Source organism: Panthera leo, chromosome B2 (genome assembly GCF_018350215.1).
Source record: "Panthera leo isolate Ple1 chromosome B2, P.leo_Ple1_pat1.1, whole genome shotgun sequence".
NCBI classification, from domain to species: Eukaryota; Metazoa; Chordata; class Mammalia; order Carnivora; family Felidae; genus Panthera; species Panthera leo.
In genome coordinates this window covers 64,909,178-64,926,619 of record NC_056683.1, presented here as the reverse complement: position 1 = coordinate 64,926,619, position 17,442 = coordinate 64,909,178, and the positions used below count along the sequence as shown (strand labels likewise).

Here is a 17,442-nt window from a genome sequence, read left to right as displayed (position 1 = left end):
ATAATTAATACATATCACAAAACTTCAATAAGCATTTGGCTCGAATCTTTACAATATACATCACCTCTCCAAGAAATTCACTCTCTTCTTCTTGTACTCTTGGTTGATCCCACACAGTTATTTCTAACATCCGTTCTCTAAAATCTCTACGATGTACATGTGAATAGACAAATGTCTGATTCCATTTTGGTTCTAGTACTTTCTTTACTGTTTTAGTCCTCCTTTTGCTTTTATCACTGAAAAATAAGTATGTTTTGTAAATGAAAAAGCAAAATAAAGTATATGCTGCCATCTACTGTAGTGACATGTAATACCACTATTGGGATTTTAACTATTTTTAATTCATAACTTTTAACATTAAAGTCTAAAAAGACCATAGAGTTTAATACTATTCTAATTTTAACTACAGTGTTAGCAGTAGTTATGATAATAGACATATAGGCACAAAGGTACTTCCCAAATGATGTATAGCTATCCAAGACTAATAGATGTATAAACAAGGTAATGAAAAAATTTTAAATTGGTAAATTATGTTTTTAAAAATACAAGGCTTGAGGGATTTTTTTCAGGGGGAAAGTTTATTCCCTCATAGAAAATGATTTATTATACCTTAAAACTATATCACAGGTGCATGTGTATGTTCAAACTCATCAAAATGTTCACATTAATTATGTGCCATTTTTGGTATATCAATTTTACCAAATAAATAAAACTATATCCCAGGAAACAACAGTCTACCTTTTATATTAGTAAGATTTTTGCATATTTTTTTCCAAAATTATTCACTACCTTCTATCTGGAAGAAAATACATTTTCACATAGGGATTCCTGGGACGACCATCTACTCTTGTCGGTAAATCTGTTGCTTGCAGAACATTTACAATCAGCTGGTGTCCCACTTTATCATACCACAGCTTTACCTGAGATCGATAAAGAAAAGAATCATTTGCACAAGCCCTAAGATATTCTAATTCTACAAAAAATATTATTTTTGAAGAACTTTTAAATTATAATTATAAATACTATTTTTGAAAAGAATACGAATTTGAAAGCATAACCACTTACAATTTGACTTTTCTCTTTATGTATTTTAGACATGACTTACAACTGTCAAGCCTATAGTGTTATACTCTCTTAGATCATGTTATGAAAATAAAACTGACAATAATTTTATTAAAAAGGGAAGAAAGGGATATTGAAATAATTATCCTTGTTTTTAAACGCTAAGTGCCAGTGTTCAGTGATTATAAGTGACTTAATGACCTTATTGTGGCTACATGCATTTTGTAGCACCATATGTCACTGAAATAAAATGAGGCTTGATGAATAAACAATTTACCCAAGTAATCTGGAAGAGCTCAGGAAACATATTTACTGTGGGCCCCCTTTACACCAGGTACTGTTGTTTCCTGTTATTTTTTTCATTTAATTTTCATAATTCACCTATTAAATGTTAATGTTCATGAGAGAAGGAGAAAAGAACAAGGAAGGCAGGAAGGTGCATTACATACCTTCAGCTAAGCGAAGGCCAAATAATGATATTTTTACTAAGATTTCATAATAGTTTGAATAAAGAAAAATGGGGGAATGGCACACTGAAACACTATTGTTGAGTTCCTAAACACCAGAACTTTAGCAGTCAATATATTTATAAATGCTGGCAGTAAACAGTGTTAACATTGTTTTTTTTTTTTAATTTAGAAGTTAGTTTTGGTTTTTTAGTTGAGTAAGAACTGTGAGAGAAAGTTGTCTAATGACAATATATATATGGAACATATTTAACAGTCACTATAAGAAAATAAACCAATTTAACATAGGATTGGTCTTTCATAGTGCAGGGCAGATTAAGGATTCAAACCTGATTCCATATGAATCCATATCTCTGTTTTCAAATAATACCAGAGATGTGTTTTTCAAAAACCCGAACGGATTTTCATCCCTCTTGAAATATAGGTGGAGTACTTCAGAGATTCACACACACAGAGATGGCAGGGCAGATAAAATAAACAGAAAGGACTATTCAAAGATATCAATCTACTAAAAACAGAAGTTAAAACCAGGAATGGTTTTAAAAATAACATCAAGCTTATAGTTATCTTCTTTGTTTAATTAACGACAAGAGAAGTACAGCAAAAGCAGACTACAGAAATCCACACATTACCAAAGGAGAAAAAGTACACTATTTACAGAATAGTTTGAAGCAAGTTTTCTTTCAGTTATGAATATAAATGTCCTGTATTCTACCATAATCTACACAGATGTGGCATTTCATAATGGTTAGCCATCACTCCCTTACTCCAGCTTTCCTCACGTCACATGGAAAGCAACAGTAAGAAAAACTGTAGCTTTTTCAGAGTGATAATCAGAAATGAAGTGTTTCACTAAATGTCTCAAGAAAGTAAAAAGAATATTGAAAAACTTTTTTCAGACTCCAGACTCATAAGGTTAAATAAGTGGAACATGACTTTCTTAGTTTCTTATACCTTACCAACTGACCTTGGAAACTTGCACACAAAATATAATGGATATTTTATTTACTTATGTTGTCATTTATCATTGAATGTTTATAATAGCGGGGTATACTGTAGGCACTCAATAAACATTTCCAAATAAATATATGGATAAAGGCTAATCTAATAACTTAATAAATACATGCAAAATTGCTGAAACAGATTATGGTGTTAGGTGACTACAAACATATCATAGGCTTCAAAGAAAGCCATGCATTTTTAAGGACAGACTCAGAACAGTGAGCAAATCCTAATGGTCCCCAACACGTACAAAAAAATACATACAGAAAGTTGTCCTGGCAAGACTTGTGGGGCATCTTTTAGAGCTCCAGGACTTGTTGGAGAAATAACAGAAATGGAAGGTCTTTCCATCTTCTGAGATTCAAAGGAACTTGAACCTAAAATGAGAAAAAAAATAAGTAATTTGTAGTAACATTTATAACATATGTGTAGGAATATTTTTTATAAAATGTTAAATGCATCTGTTATTTGTATAAAACCATAATTCAATACCATCAATAACAGTAGAACATACTTCCAACTGGATAGTCACAGAAAATTATCATACTGTCTCCTTTGGTTTATTGCCTATTTTAAAAGTATTTATAATGATATAATAAATATTTATTTGCCTCAGTTTATATTGGTTTTCTACATTTCTGGAGGGTATCTGTACAGTTTAGATTCTTGCATAACCTCACATATGGGTGAAGGCTTCAGGCTTTACTGATAAGAAAGATGGTACCTGTTATTTTAATTATCTTGGCCAAAGAATCATCTATTATGAACTGTCCTTGCTGAAAGTAAAATGAATGCACATATAATATATGAGCCAAATCTAAGCCTAGAATTCACCACTTTTAAAATTTACCATCTATCTCAGTTTTGATCTTGAAATGTATCTTCTGTATGTCTGAGAATGCTGTCTCCAATGACTCAACACAAGTGACCCACTTCACCTTTGTGTAGAGGAGGCTGGCTGTCCACTTAGCTACTCTGTGAGGCTTTCCTCCCCTCTTTTTTAAATGAGAGGTCTCTCTTCTCAGATCACTCTTAAAGTATACCTTGACACGATCCACAGTATAGAATGTCTATAGAATGCTATTACCCCAGCAAGTATAACCTTAAACCCACAGTCATTGAAAACTTAGCTCTACTGATAAAACATTCATGGAGCATTGCCGGAGGGTATGTCATCCACATATTTTTTTTCTAAATACACACAAATTAAGTCTAAATTAAGCCGTGTAGCATCACTCTGTGCCCTGCAAAGACTTTAAGAAAGAGTTCTATAAAATTCTTTGTTATTACGCTTCTTTTATCAAGGATCCTTAGGATAATTTTTTTCTTGGGTCTTAGTACAAGAACAGTATTGCTTCTAATAATCAGTCTGCTTTTAGTATTATATCAGTTTCATTTTTAAATAGTATTGACACTATAAATTATGTAATTGGTCCCATTTCCTTCTGTGTATTAGTTATCAGAAACTTCAAAACCAAATATGGGTTCATCTAGCAGGTATGCATGTTGGTAGGCATTTGATATACCTACCTAATCTTCAGCTCCTTGTTTATCCCACCCATATGTTTTCTACCTCCTTGTAACAACGATCACTTGGATCACTTGTTTTCCTCTTAAATCACCTTGTATTTTGTATTTCCATAAGATGGGGTCCATAATAACACTTGGTCATCAAGCCCAAGGTATTGAATTTAATACCAATCCATTGCAAAGTAAATATCTATCACTTCTACATTCTCACTGAAAACTTCATTACCAGTCTAGACTTTACTGCACACATTGTCATCTTCTATCACGTGGAGTGTCTCTAAAGGCTATGTAGATAATTCAACCCTTTAGCCTCACTGTCCCTTGACTCCCTTATATCCATTGAACTTTACCTCTACTCCACCTACTTACTTCCACAATCATACCTGACACTGTTACGCTGTTTTTAAAATATCTGTTAGCGTGTATATTTCCTTCACTAGAAGCCTAGCTCATGAGACTGAGCTAATTACCAATCAGACTGAATAATCCAGTGTAACAATAAATTTTTACGTACAGCAAATAGAACTAGTACTGTTATATTAACTGAGCTTTGTGAGGGTTCTGACTATTATGATGCAGAAGGTATACTGCCAGTAAAGATTTTTGTGTAACCATCACAAAAAAAAGGTGGGGGGGGAGGTAAAAAAAGAAAAATCTTAAAATAGAACTTTGGGTTTCCAATGATTGTCATAGTTGTCAACTTCTGATATCATTAGAGATAACCTTAGCATAGTAATACCAATTCATTTATATCAAATAATTAAAGCAAATGATAAATCTTTATTCTTTAATTTCATCCTATATATATCATAATAACAAATAAATCTTAAACTCACTGGACTCCAGTGGAGGATGGGAGCTCTCAGGGATCCGTGGAATATCACTAAAAGAAATTAGGGTATGGTGAAAATCCCATTAGCTAAGTTACCCTCCCTGAGGCAATCACAGCCACATGTATTTCAGTGGTGTGAACAATCCTTTTGGGTCTTTACAGGTGTGGAAATGGACAGGAGTTACTATTAAGGCAATTACTAATATGCATGATTGTCAAACACCACACACACACACACAAACTGCAATAAAAATAAGTTTTTATATATTTAACAGCAAAACACTTCAACATGACAACAATCAGACTAATATTGTGGCTAAAACTACCACAATATTTTTACTACCAAAACAGTAGGTTTTGGAAATAAAAAATGTTAAAGGTAGTATTTTATTTCAATTCTACAAAATCAAAATGACACATTTTACTAATCAGTAATATGCTTTACAAACACATCTGAAAGAGTTTACTGAATGAAAGGGATGAAAACATTTCTTGATAATAAAATAATATGGTGAATATCATGGGCAAAGTTAATAAAATGAAAAGGATGAATTGCTTCGGAAAATAAAAATGGTTCAAGCTTGCAACAAAAAAGCTAAAATATTTTATATATGTGAATATGTAACTCATATACACATATATAACCCTATATAGAGATTTGTATCTCTATACTGAAGTTAGCTAAATATATGGCCATTTACTGTATGATTAGAAAGTGACTTGTGAGAACACCCACTCCTGTCACACTCACAAATTACTCTGAATAAATGTTTAATTATAACCTCAGCTTAATCCATTATCCACTGTGACCTTAAGAACCCTGGACCAGCTTGTTTTGGGAAGTATACTGCATAGAACTACTTTACCTCTGGTTTTTCAAAGATAGTTTAGTATCAATTTAAGGAGATTAACAATATGTAAGTATTAACATGACATATTAAAGCAGACTGGAGTTAGTACCAACAGAATTATTAGAATAATGTTAGAATATTGTTTAAGCATTTCTAACCACTTACCTGTGACCTAACTTCACTTTGATTTTGATTTTTCTTTGGACTATTGTGTGTGTGTCGGCAGGGGTAGAGGGGAGGGACAGAAACAAAAACAGTTTTCTCTGATTATTTTCTGGACTCATTTTCACTTTTTGTGCAAAGTAATTTTCATAACCACCTATAGTTTATACTTCTTACAAAGATAATACATCCTGTGTTATGCATTTTATAAATACATTTTATACGTATTTTTATAATTAGTAATTTGTATAATGTAAGTATTTCGTATGATAATTAAGAGACTAATTTGCAATACTTAAGACAACAACTATTTGAAGAAACCAACTATTTCTCTTCTGCTACCGTTTTCTAAATTTATCTAGGCAAATAAAAGCAAATTTTAAAAAAGAAACGTAGAAGCAATAAATTTTTAGATAGTACAACTTCTCTGAAAACCAGCCTCAAAGTCAATTATGAAAATTAGAATTTGGAATCCTAAAACCAGGTACAAGCTTAGGATTTGTATATGTCTGAAAGATTGTGGAGAAGTAAAAAAATTTTAAAGTGATTTTGAATCAAAATATAATAATGTTAATTGCTTCAGTAATATTTTCTGGAATAAATTTCCACATTTACAAACATGTCTTCTTAATTAGTTCTACAAGAAAGGTGACAGAATAGTTCTAATACCAATTGTAAGTATAAATGCCAAGAATGTTATATTTGGTAGGCTAGCAAAAATGGTTCTTACCTCAAGATGGCAGATATTTCTTAGACCATGTATGATTCGCAGAATTACTATGCCACTAAACTGTGAATAAATTTTGGTTTCTGCTTTAAATTATAGAACTACATTAAACATAATTATTAAATATAGCTAGAATTATTCTTCTAGGATTCTAATAATTTCTCTATTAACTGGGAAGTTGATGCCAGATTTGATTTTTAAGTATAATCTTTGCATTCCATATTTCCTACAATTTAGGGTTTGGCTATGCAAATTATGACTTTTTAAGTTATTTTCATACAAAGGTAACAATCATGAAAATGTTATTCCAGTCCACTTTAATTGTCTGTTGGTTTTTTTAAAAGTTACCATAAATCAATATTTTAGCTGATTACTTTTAAACTACTACATATCTGAAAGTATTTGGCAATGTGTACAATACTTGATTTTAAATTATTTTTTGAAACTTTTGATTCATTTTCCAATTTACTTACCTCTTTTCCAGCCTCATATTAACCTGAGCACTAGAACACATGTCATGTAAAACTAGCATAAATTATAAAGTGTTGCTATTTAAAAAAATTTTGCATGGAACTGTACAAATACTTTTGCAAATGTCTTCAATGTTTACTCTTAATAATCACCACTTAAAATTATTTATAATCTTGCTTTTATTTTAGAGTTTATATATATTAATATTATTCCTTGAAATACGTGATCATCTGTTTTCAGTCCTTTGAAAAATAGGATAATTATATTTTCTTCTATGTTTTGCATTGACATATATGCATGAAGACAACAAAAATTAAAGGCTATTACTTTTTCAACATAAGTCCTGAATTAATGGCTCTATAATATTTTAGACAATGGGGAAAAAAAAGAGGGATTTATTTCCAAAAATATATTCAAACATTAATGCAACTATCAGGAGATATTTCAATATGTCTTCCAAAAAAATTACAGACTGGCAAAAAGAATATTCTGGACTTTTGGGTTAGCCAGGAAATCTAACAATGTGGGGGACCCTACACACAGATTAAAAAAAAAATTCCCATTGGCTATAGAGAATTAAATTATGCTAAAAACTGAAGTTTAAAAAATATTATACCAATTATTATGACCAATTTTTTAAAAAGTTAAAATATTTCACACTTGCTTGATTTTAAACAAATGTTGGCACTACCCATGGGTAAAAATATAGAAAAAAATACTCTCTTCTTAGTAAAATAATAAACAGTTCATGTAGACATGAAACAATTACTGTTTTAAATGTCATAAGAAGATGAGTTGTTAGTGACTCCCTTTAAGGAAATACTACTAAGTTAAATTACTAAAAATAGGTCTGCCATTAAAACAAAATATTTTTAGTTTATATTTCACTTCTGAAAATATATAACAATATTTTTTGATACTACAGTTGTTAAATTGTGGAGCTTCTAAAATGTAGTGAAGAAAAGTCAGTATTCAAGTTTAAAATATTAAGAAATTTAAAAAATATAAAGTGTATGCCCATAATTGAAGAAAAACTATCCATGTTATTAACATGTACTGTATGAATGTATAAACTTCTTTTTAAAACCCTGCTAATACATGTAATTTACTAAACTTAAGAAGTAAGTTTTTTTAGCCTTACCCAATAGGCCTTGAAACAATAATTTCAACTTGAGGTTCTGATTTTGATTCTAAAATAATGTTGTAAACTTCTTCATTTGTAGCTCCCGGCAGGGGTTTACCATTCCATTCTAGAACTTCATCCCCTTGAATTTAAAAAAAAGGGTATTTTTTTACCTTATATATTCTGTTTATTTTTCTTATCTTTTCTCTTTTTTTAACAAAGAAATGCAAAACATATACAAATAGTTTGTCTAGGCTCTGCTCTCAAAAGCAAATTGACTGACATATAATGTCAGCTAAATGGTTCTTCTAAACACTTTTTTCTTTTCTTTCTTTTTTTTCTTTTTCTTTCCCCCATAGAATATTACTGGTCACAGGAAACAGTACAATACAAAGCTACCTTTATCTTTTGAAATATACCAGAAATAATATAAAAAATAATCTCATGCTATGGGATGGAATTAGCACAGCCTATTTGGAAACATTAAAAAATAATAATTAGCAGCATGTCCTCCATATAATAAATGCAGGCAGCTCTATATGTGAAAGATTCTTATTTAACTCTGGATAAAGTCCTTTATTTTTGGTTGAAATAGCAATTAACATTTATTAGCATGAATTTTCCAATTATAAGTCATGCTTCATTGTCTTCACCAGACGCACAACAGAATAAAAATGCATGAAAGGATTTGAATTCATACCCACAGGGCAACGCAGGTAGCTATGGAAAAGTTACAAAGCAAGCAGATGTAAAACTGTTGCATGACAGTTAACCCACTTCCAGATGTTCATAACACACACATTCTATACATAATATATATTGTGAGCATTAAAGTAAAATTAGAAAATATTTTTAAAATATTTGAAAATAATAAAAAATTAATACAATACTCATTCATTTGTTAAATACTCTAAGAATCCAGGAGAATAATATAACGTTAAAATAAATGAGCTAATAATTTATTGTTGATATTTTAACTAGGGATTTTACCATGGATCATTTGGGAAAAACTGTTTATTTTCATGAATATTTAGAGCAGTTTTAGATCCCAAATGTTTCTCTCCTTCAATTCACAATAGCAGACTCAGCTGAAATACCCCAACCTCAATGGTACTTTAAGGTGTCTTAATTTAATTGTTTCTGCTCATCTTATTCTCAGTACCTGTAATGATTTAGTAGCTAATATATGCTGAATTGATAGATCAATATAATTTATATATATATAAATATATATACATATAATGAAAGATATATATGTCATATATATGTGAAAGGTAACTGTAAACATGAGATGTTTCAGTTTGTAGGTATATATATATATATAGGCAAGAGAACTATAAACATTAGATGTTTTCAGTTTGTTTTTTTAAAGTAGAAAAATTTTGTTTTGCTAGGACTATTTTAAAGTATTTTTTCCCAAATGTTTGCTTACTCAAAAATGAAAACTAAATATTTGAAAAGCATATAATGCTGCTTTGGTTTGGTAAAAGAGTATGGTTAACATTAATAGTTAAGGGACTTATAATTGTTTGACCTAAGAAGTTACACAGCAAGGTGTTTTACATAGGCAATGAATACACTTCAGTGTTAAAAAAAGAAATGAAATATAATTACAAATTTAAAATATATTCAGTCTTTTAAATTTGTTTGACCAAGAAAAAAAATAAAGTTTACATCATGTGAATATTGTATGTTTATGTGTATGTATGTGTATGTATGTGTGTATGAAAAAAATACTTTCCGAAACAATATTTACCCTGATATCTCCAATTCTATCATGTTCCATTTCATTTTTTTTAATTGATGGATGTAAACCATTAAAGTGACTATACAGTAATGTATTGCAGTCAACATTTTCAAAAGCACTGAATTATAAAAATTCTCCCCTTTATAGAAAGCAATCGGAAGCATAACTGTTAATATCTTATTAACTTAGTACATGTATTTATTTACAAATCAAAATATCTTAAACTAGAAGGTGGTGTCTTTAACAGTATTTATTTTTATACGGATAATCTCTTCAGGCAGAGATGCAGATTATGATGATGCAAATAAAAGAGATTTCCTCTGTCATTGGTGGGGAGACATACAGGAATTAATATCTTTACTAAAATGTTATACACAATGATAGGAGTTCATCTGAGGAAGAGAAAGAGAGCCAGGTAGTGCTAGGGAGGTAGTAATTAGGTATTGTTCCAGGTGAGATATTAGGAAACACTTTACAATTAAGGCAACTTTAGATGAGTTTTGAAGGATGGAAAGGACTTCAACAGGTAGAGCACAAGAGCAAAAAAGCAACCAGATAAACAAGAGGCATGGACCAGGTCTAATAGGTGGATAGCTTGCCAGGGACCTATAGGCACACTGCCATGGCTAACAGGTAAAGTGGATGGTAATAGAAGTGGCTGGAATGGTTAGTAGAGGACAGAACTACAAAGCTTTGACTTAAGCAGATGATGACTGGAGACTGTGAAGACTTTTATTAAGGAGCACATCAGTGTCAACCTTGTTTTTGATAATTAAACCAAGTAGTGGTATAGTGCATGGACTTAAGGGGAAGAAACAGTACAGAAAGCTATGGCAAGATTAAAGCAAGATTGCAAATGCTGAACAAAGCTCACATTAATAAAAAAGCACAGCACTGTACAGCCAGTGATGGTTATATGCAAATAGAAGGAAGACTGTTCCTAAATTATAATGTAAATCAAACAGAATATATGATCTAATTTATTAAAATACTTCTTTCAAATGCATCAATTGCTTTTAGTGAAAACTCCACTTCTTTGTTTTACAGCTATCTATGCTGAGCTTTTAACATTTTACATTTAAGTTTCTCAGGCTCTAGGCACATAAGGGTGTTAAAAAATGAAATTAATCACTAAGGGATATTTTATGTAGAAAAACCCCTTCACTGACTTCATTAAGTAATCCTCTATTAAAATACAAAGGCAAAATCAAAAGCCATTATGTTTATAATATGATCTGCAAATTCAGATTTCTGTAGTTACATTAGAGCATTACATTAACTCAAGGGATTCTTATACTTCCTAAAAAAGAGATTCATAAACTTTCTAAGGCATATTTCTCAGTCTTTAAATAAGCAAAGGCTCGGTTTATTGATACAGTCACACCTGATTGAGTTATTTTCTTATTAAATCATAACTAGTCCTTGATAAAAAAAAAAAAAAACAGCGTACTGTACCTCTACACATCTTCAAAGCTGTATATATTGCAGATGAAGAAAAACCTCTGATTTGGATTTTCTCCCTATACAACACCTGCATAGGAAGTCTCTATTAAAGAAAAAACCTAAATGATTTTGAACTGATATCCTGGTAATCAACTACAACAAAAATATCTTTAACGGTTATAGAACACTTTTCTCAAGGTCTCAGTAATTACAATGTTAAGGTATAAAAACTGAAAACAGCCTAGAAATGTTCTCTTTCTATGTGCTACGGGTTATTAATTCTCAATTCTGTAGTTCAGCTTTCTCTGTTTTCTTTGTTATTGTCTTTCAAATGCATAGGCAGACACTCCAACCAAAAGATTTCTACAAAACCATGAAGTAAACTGGGAAAAATACATTAATATGATTTTAACTAAAATGAAGGGTAAATAACAAAAACAGATTTTAAAGTGTGTTGCTAGTGAATATGGTATATGTGAATATATTAAATGATTTTATCATATTACGTTAAGGTTACAGAGCAACATAATGTAAGTTTCCAAATACCAAGAAGTGGCACATCTGCATGAGTATAATACATGTCACAATAAAATTAACAAATATTTTATTATGTAATCTGTGTAAGAAATGTGATTATGGTTGTATTTTACTAAAAACACTGCTACTGGTAAGTGTTTTGGGACCACTATGGAAAACTTTAGTAATTATAATAGTTTAAAATATAAAAAATTAATTAGTGATATTATTTTTTCTACAAGGCTAAATTGTTTTCGTTTTTGTAGCAAAATTATAAAGTCATCTACAAAAATTTGTAATCCTGCAGCATTTTGCATCTATTTACTTTTACATGAATAATAAAAGATTCCTAATCTTACTCTCTCCAAACTGCCATTGATGCATAGTTACCTATAATTGCAGTAAATACCCACGCCAGGGGAAAAAAATCTTCACCCATGCACTAAAATTAGTTATTTATTTAATTGACTTATTTGTAACTTACCCCACATTGAAAACCACCAACTCATGCAAAAAGTACACATTGTTTAAATGTTAAAAAGAAACTTTACCTGCTCGTAAGTGTCCAACTACATCTGCAAGGCTACCCTTCTTTACTTTGGTGATGAAGGCACCAAGGCGTCCTAAGTCAGTCATTTTTCCTCCAACAACCTGAATAATAATAAATTTATAAGTTCCCAAGATTCATTTTAAAATATAAGTTAATTACTTTTAGGAATTAATCCTACAGTCTTTTACAATGTATTTAGGATTGAGTGTAGGCACATTAATAAAATGAAACATATTTTTGATTAAAGGAGTGGCAGTATACTTTTAAAAAGAAAACATCTCATTATATTTTAGGTGATCATGTGTCCCAAGAAAGTTCATGTCCTGATTACTTATACTGACCTAACAACACAACGGCACCAAAAGTAGTGTTTACCCTTAGAAGACAAGTGCGAGGTCTTTCCTACTTATAGAAGTGTGTGACACAGTTTACATTAGGGTTCATTTTTCTTTACCCTCCAAGTTCATGCCTCCTATTAAATTAAAGTTCTATATGCACATCATGCCCCATTGTCACATCAGATCTTTATCCCTTCTGTATACCTTTAAGTAGGATATAGGTCTAAGACATAGACTATGGATTCAAACCAAGAATAGGCCACTTCTGGGAAGCAATTTACCATGGCACAATGAGTAATAGCCTAAGTTTATCTCTGCTACTGACCATCTGAATGACTTCACCTGAAATACATATTCTAATCTAACTCCTAAAGTCTGGGTTATATTACTGAATATTTAACACTTTCACCTGGCTTTTCCACTGTAACTGAAACTAAATACATCAGAAAGTTTCTAAGTTTAATTTCTCCCAATGCAGGCACCAAGTGTGTATAAATAAAGGTGCAACACATGTTCTCAAAGGCTGAGGCTGATCCACCATACTTTGGGATATGCCCATCAGTGGAGGCGATCAGAATTATTTCATAGCAAGAGAAATAAATGTTAATAATGAATAAGGTGATACTATTAAGTGCATTAACTGAAGAAAAGTTTTAGTTGGATTAATAGTCAATGGTTTTGAAGAGGTCAAATTATCACACGACTATAATATAATATCTTAGCAAATAATTTTAAAGCCCATCTTTGATTGTTTTTCTAAGTTTCTGAAAGCAAATAAAACTATGTGATTTAGCACATATACACATACACACACAAATAAGACAAAATGTGTATATATATTTTTCCTATAATAAAATATAATCTTTTGCACTTTGTTAGTTTTTCTTTATATCTGTTGGATGTCAGTTAATATTTTTAAAAGACACATTTTATTCTTTTGATATTATGATAAAGTCTATTGTACTTAGGAAACAATTTCTTTAATGATGTTTTATGTTGTTTGTCCAGATAAAATAAAATTATGCAGTCCACATAATCTAACTTTACTACCATCCACTAAAACCTTCTTAATGTAAAAATCATCCTTGAACTTCATACTGAGATAAAAATTCTTTATTTTCCTATATTTCATGGCAGTTTCCTAACACATTTGTAAGCCATATTATAAAATGATTTTGAAATATTAATCCAGATAAAAATACTGTATCTGTCATAAGACATCAATATATGAAGAAGATATGTTCACTAGGTGAACTGTATTTTGGAGAAGAGAGGAAGATATTTAAAAATCGTTGTCAGAAATTTTGTTGAAGTCAGCCTGTACTGTAATCCACCCTTAAGAAACATTTTAAACCAGCATACTTACTTTCAGACCCAGTAATGCACCTGATTCTTTGGGCATGGTTGTTCTCTTGTTCAGAATAACACGTCCAATTAATCGGTCCCCCTCTTTAGATGGTTGCCACGTTACAGGATGCTATCAAAACATGGATAAAGTTTAAAAAAGCTAAGTGGTTTTCTTTCCTGTAGACACATAATTATTGGTTGTAGCAAGATGTGATTTCCTCAGTTAAAGGCACTCTAGAGGAAATTCTTTATTTTGGTGGGTTCTACCCTCAACTTACAACAATTTGCACTTGTAAATGCAGCTACATTTTATTTGCAGTAGACTCTTGAACTAAACAGTTCTAAGAGTCGTTAGCAACTAAGTAAATCTCTAAAAAATTGTTCTGAAATGATTAAATTGAATTAAACTTAAAACATATCTGCTTATAGAAAGAAAACCTATTCTATATTTTGAGTTGTTAATGTTGATATCATTAACCAAATAATATCTCATTTATATATAGTCATCATTTAATAATTGCTTCTTACTTAATTCAAAATTTGTTATAGAGGCACATTGATGGCTTAGTCGCTTAAGGGACTCACTCTTGATCTTGGTCATGATCTCATGAACCCTGAGACTGAGCCCCACTTTCAGCTCTGTGTTGACAGAGTGGGGGTGGGGGGGCTGCTTGAGATTCTCTTTTGGCCTCTTCCCTGCTTGTGCATGCTCACCCATGCACTCTCTCTCTAAAAAATAAACTTTTTAAAAATAAAATAAAATTTGTTATAATTATTCAGTGATTTTTTTTTCCCTTCTAGACTGTACTACTTTAAATGAAATGGATATTTTCTTTCTTAAAATGTATAATGGAGGGCTCTTGGGTGGCTCAGTCAGTTAAGCATCTGACTCTTGACTGTGGCTCAGGTCATGATCTCATGGTTTGTGGGACTGAGCCCTGGGTCGGGCTCTTTTGCTGACAGCAAGGAGCTTGTTTGGGATTCTCTCTTTCCCTCTCTCTCTGCCTCTCCCTTGCTCGCTCATGCATGTTCTCTCTCTCTCTCTCTCTCAAAATAAATAAAATGTTTTAAAAAATGTATAACAAAACAGAGTAAGACTGCTATCCATCACATGTCAAATATAGATAGGACAATGAACAGTACACATCATCCCTAAGCTCCAACTTTCATTTCCCAGAAAGCTTACCGAACTAATAGGTGATGTTTCCCGGCTATGCCACGTGGCAGGATCCAACCAGTAATAATCCAAGTCACCTGCACCATGGGGGTGGGGGGGGGGATGAAAAGTGCAATGCTTTAAAGTGGAGAATGCATCATTTTAAGTATGACTTCTTCAGTCTATAAAGTAAAGGGTTATGAACATCATAATCTTGAGTGTGTACATACCAGAATGATACACCCCTGTATTGCAAAGGCTGTGACTTGAATCATTGGAATGAATGTTACAAATGCACTTCATACTATATACTACCTTTATTCTCATAAATCAGCCTAGAAACACACATAAAAAACACTGAAAGAACTGGGTTAACTCACTCCACCTTCCCTCGAAAGACTATCCATGCCAAGGCACAGCCTGCCATTTAGTGATGCTGAAAAAGTTTTATTCAATGAACTGAAATAAGTATTAAAACTTAGTGTCTCTCTTTCTACTCTTCTGAACTATATCATGTTATTTCAAAATTAACCTCTGGTCTCTATCCTCTTCCCTCATTAGCTGACACTAGGACACACATTTTAGCACACAGCACTGAATAAATTATCAAGAATAACTTTTAGCAAGAGTACAACACAACCAACAGAAAATCCAATTGTACTAAAGCCATCAAAAAGACTTTAAAAAACTTTAAAAATCCTAATTTTGTAAGCATGAATTTATGAACCTTTAATTTTGATTTTTTTGGCTTAAAAATATACTAAAACACCTGAGAAAAAAGGAAAAAAATAACAGAAAGCAGCAGTGCTCTCAGTATTTGCATAGGAAAAAAAGGAATGGGTGAATGTGAGAATAAATTATCTCTTACATTTTAAATATTAGATTAAATCAATGAAGTTTTTCTCCTGATGTATCTTTAAAGAGAAAAAAATTAAGAAAGTGAGTAAAGCACACTAACTAATAGTGATATATCTAGCTGAGTGTTGGGAAAATATGTTTTTCTGGTATCTGTGAAGATCACAAGCAAAGAACTGTATGTAGATGACAGGCATGGCAGATACAGTCACTATAAAAGAAATGTGATAGAAAATGTAAAAATGTTTAAAATCTGCAGGCATAAAAAAACCTATACACCTAAGTTTCTTAGTAGTTGCTTCCCTTTTCTTTTAAAATAGTATCTTAGAGGGGCGCCTGGGTGGCTCAGTTGGTTGAGTGTCCGACTTCAGCTCGGGTCATGATCTCGCATTTCGTGGGTTCTGGCCCAGTGTCAGGCTCTGCTTCAGATTCTGTTTCTCCCTCTCTCTCTCTCTGCCCCTCCCCAGTTCGGGCACTGTCTCTCTCTCTCTCACTCAAAAATAAATAAAACATTAAAAATAATAAAATTAATAATATCTTAGAAAGGCTGAAGGAGTTTGTTATATATACTAAACAAATACTAAAATGTTCTTCAAATGTGTCATATACATAACAGTATATTTTGTGAAGGGTTGAATATTGGAAACTGCATTAACAGGGGCGCCTGGGTGGCTCAGTCGGTTAAGCGGCCTACTTTGGCTCAGGTCATGATCTCGCAGTCCGTGAGTTCAAGCCCCGCATCGGGCTCTGTGCTGACAGCTCAGAGCCTGGAGCCTGTTTCAGATTCTGTGTCTCCCTCTCGCTGACTCTCCCCTGTTCATGCTCTGTCTCTCTCTGTCTCAAAAATAAATAAAAACGTTAAAAAATTAAAAAAAAAAAAAAGAAACTGCATTAACAGAAACTATATTGTTAAAATTCACTACACACAGAGTCCAAATCCCTTTCAAAATCACATACTTTTTTTTTTAATTTTTTTTTTTTAATGTTTATTTATTGTTGAGACAGAGAGAGACAGAGCATGAGCAGGGGAGGGTCAGAGAGAGAGGGAGACACAGAATCTGAAATGGGCTCCAGGCTCTGAGCTGTCAGCACAGAGCCCGACGCGGGGCTCGAACTCACGGACCATGAGATCATGACCTGAGCTGAAGTCGGCCGCTTAACCGACTGAGCCACCCAGGCGCTCCAAAATCACATACTTTAAAATGTGTACATGGCTTGGTGTCAATGATTATCTTCTTCTGAACCACCTCAGTTAATTAAATG

The 17,442-nt window shown here is 32.0% G+C and overlaps 1 protein-coding gene across 1 annotated transcript in view; it reads right to left on the bottom strand.

The window, feature by feature from the left end:
• RIMS1 (regulating synaptic membrane exocytosis 1) overlaps window positions 1–17,442 on the bottom strand; it is a 491,685-nt gene that overhangs the window by 160,291 nt on the left and 313,952 nt on the right. Inside the window, 8 exon segments of the mRNA XM_042939159.1 lie at window positions 65–236; window positions 790–920; window positions 2,796–2,908; window positions 4,898–4,944; window positions 8,246–8,369; window positions 12,485–12,584; window positions 14,188–14,298; window positions 15,355–15,422. Of these exon segments, the coding sequence (XP_042795093.1) occupies window positions 65–236; window positions 790–920; window positions 2,796–2,908; window positions 4,898–4,944; window positions 8,246–8,369; window positions 12,485–12,584; window positions 14,188–14,298; window positions 15,355–15,422 (866 nt within the window).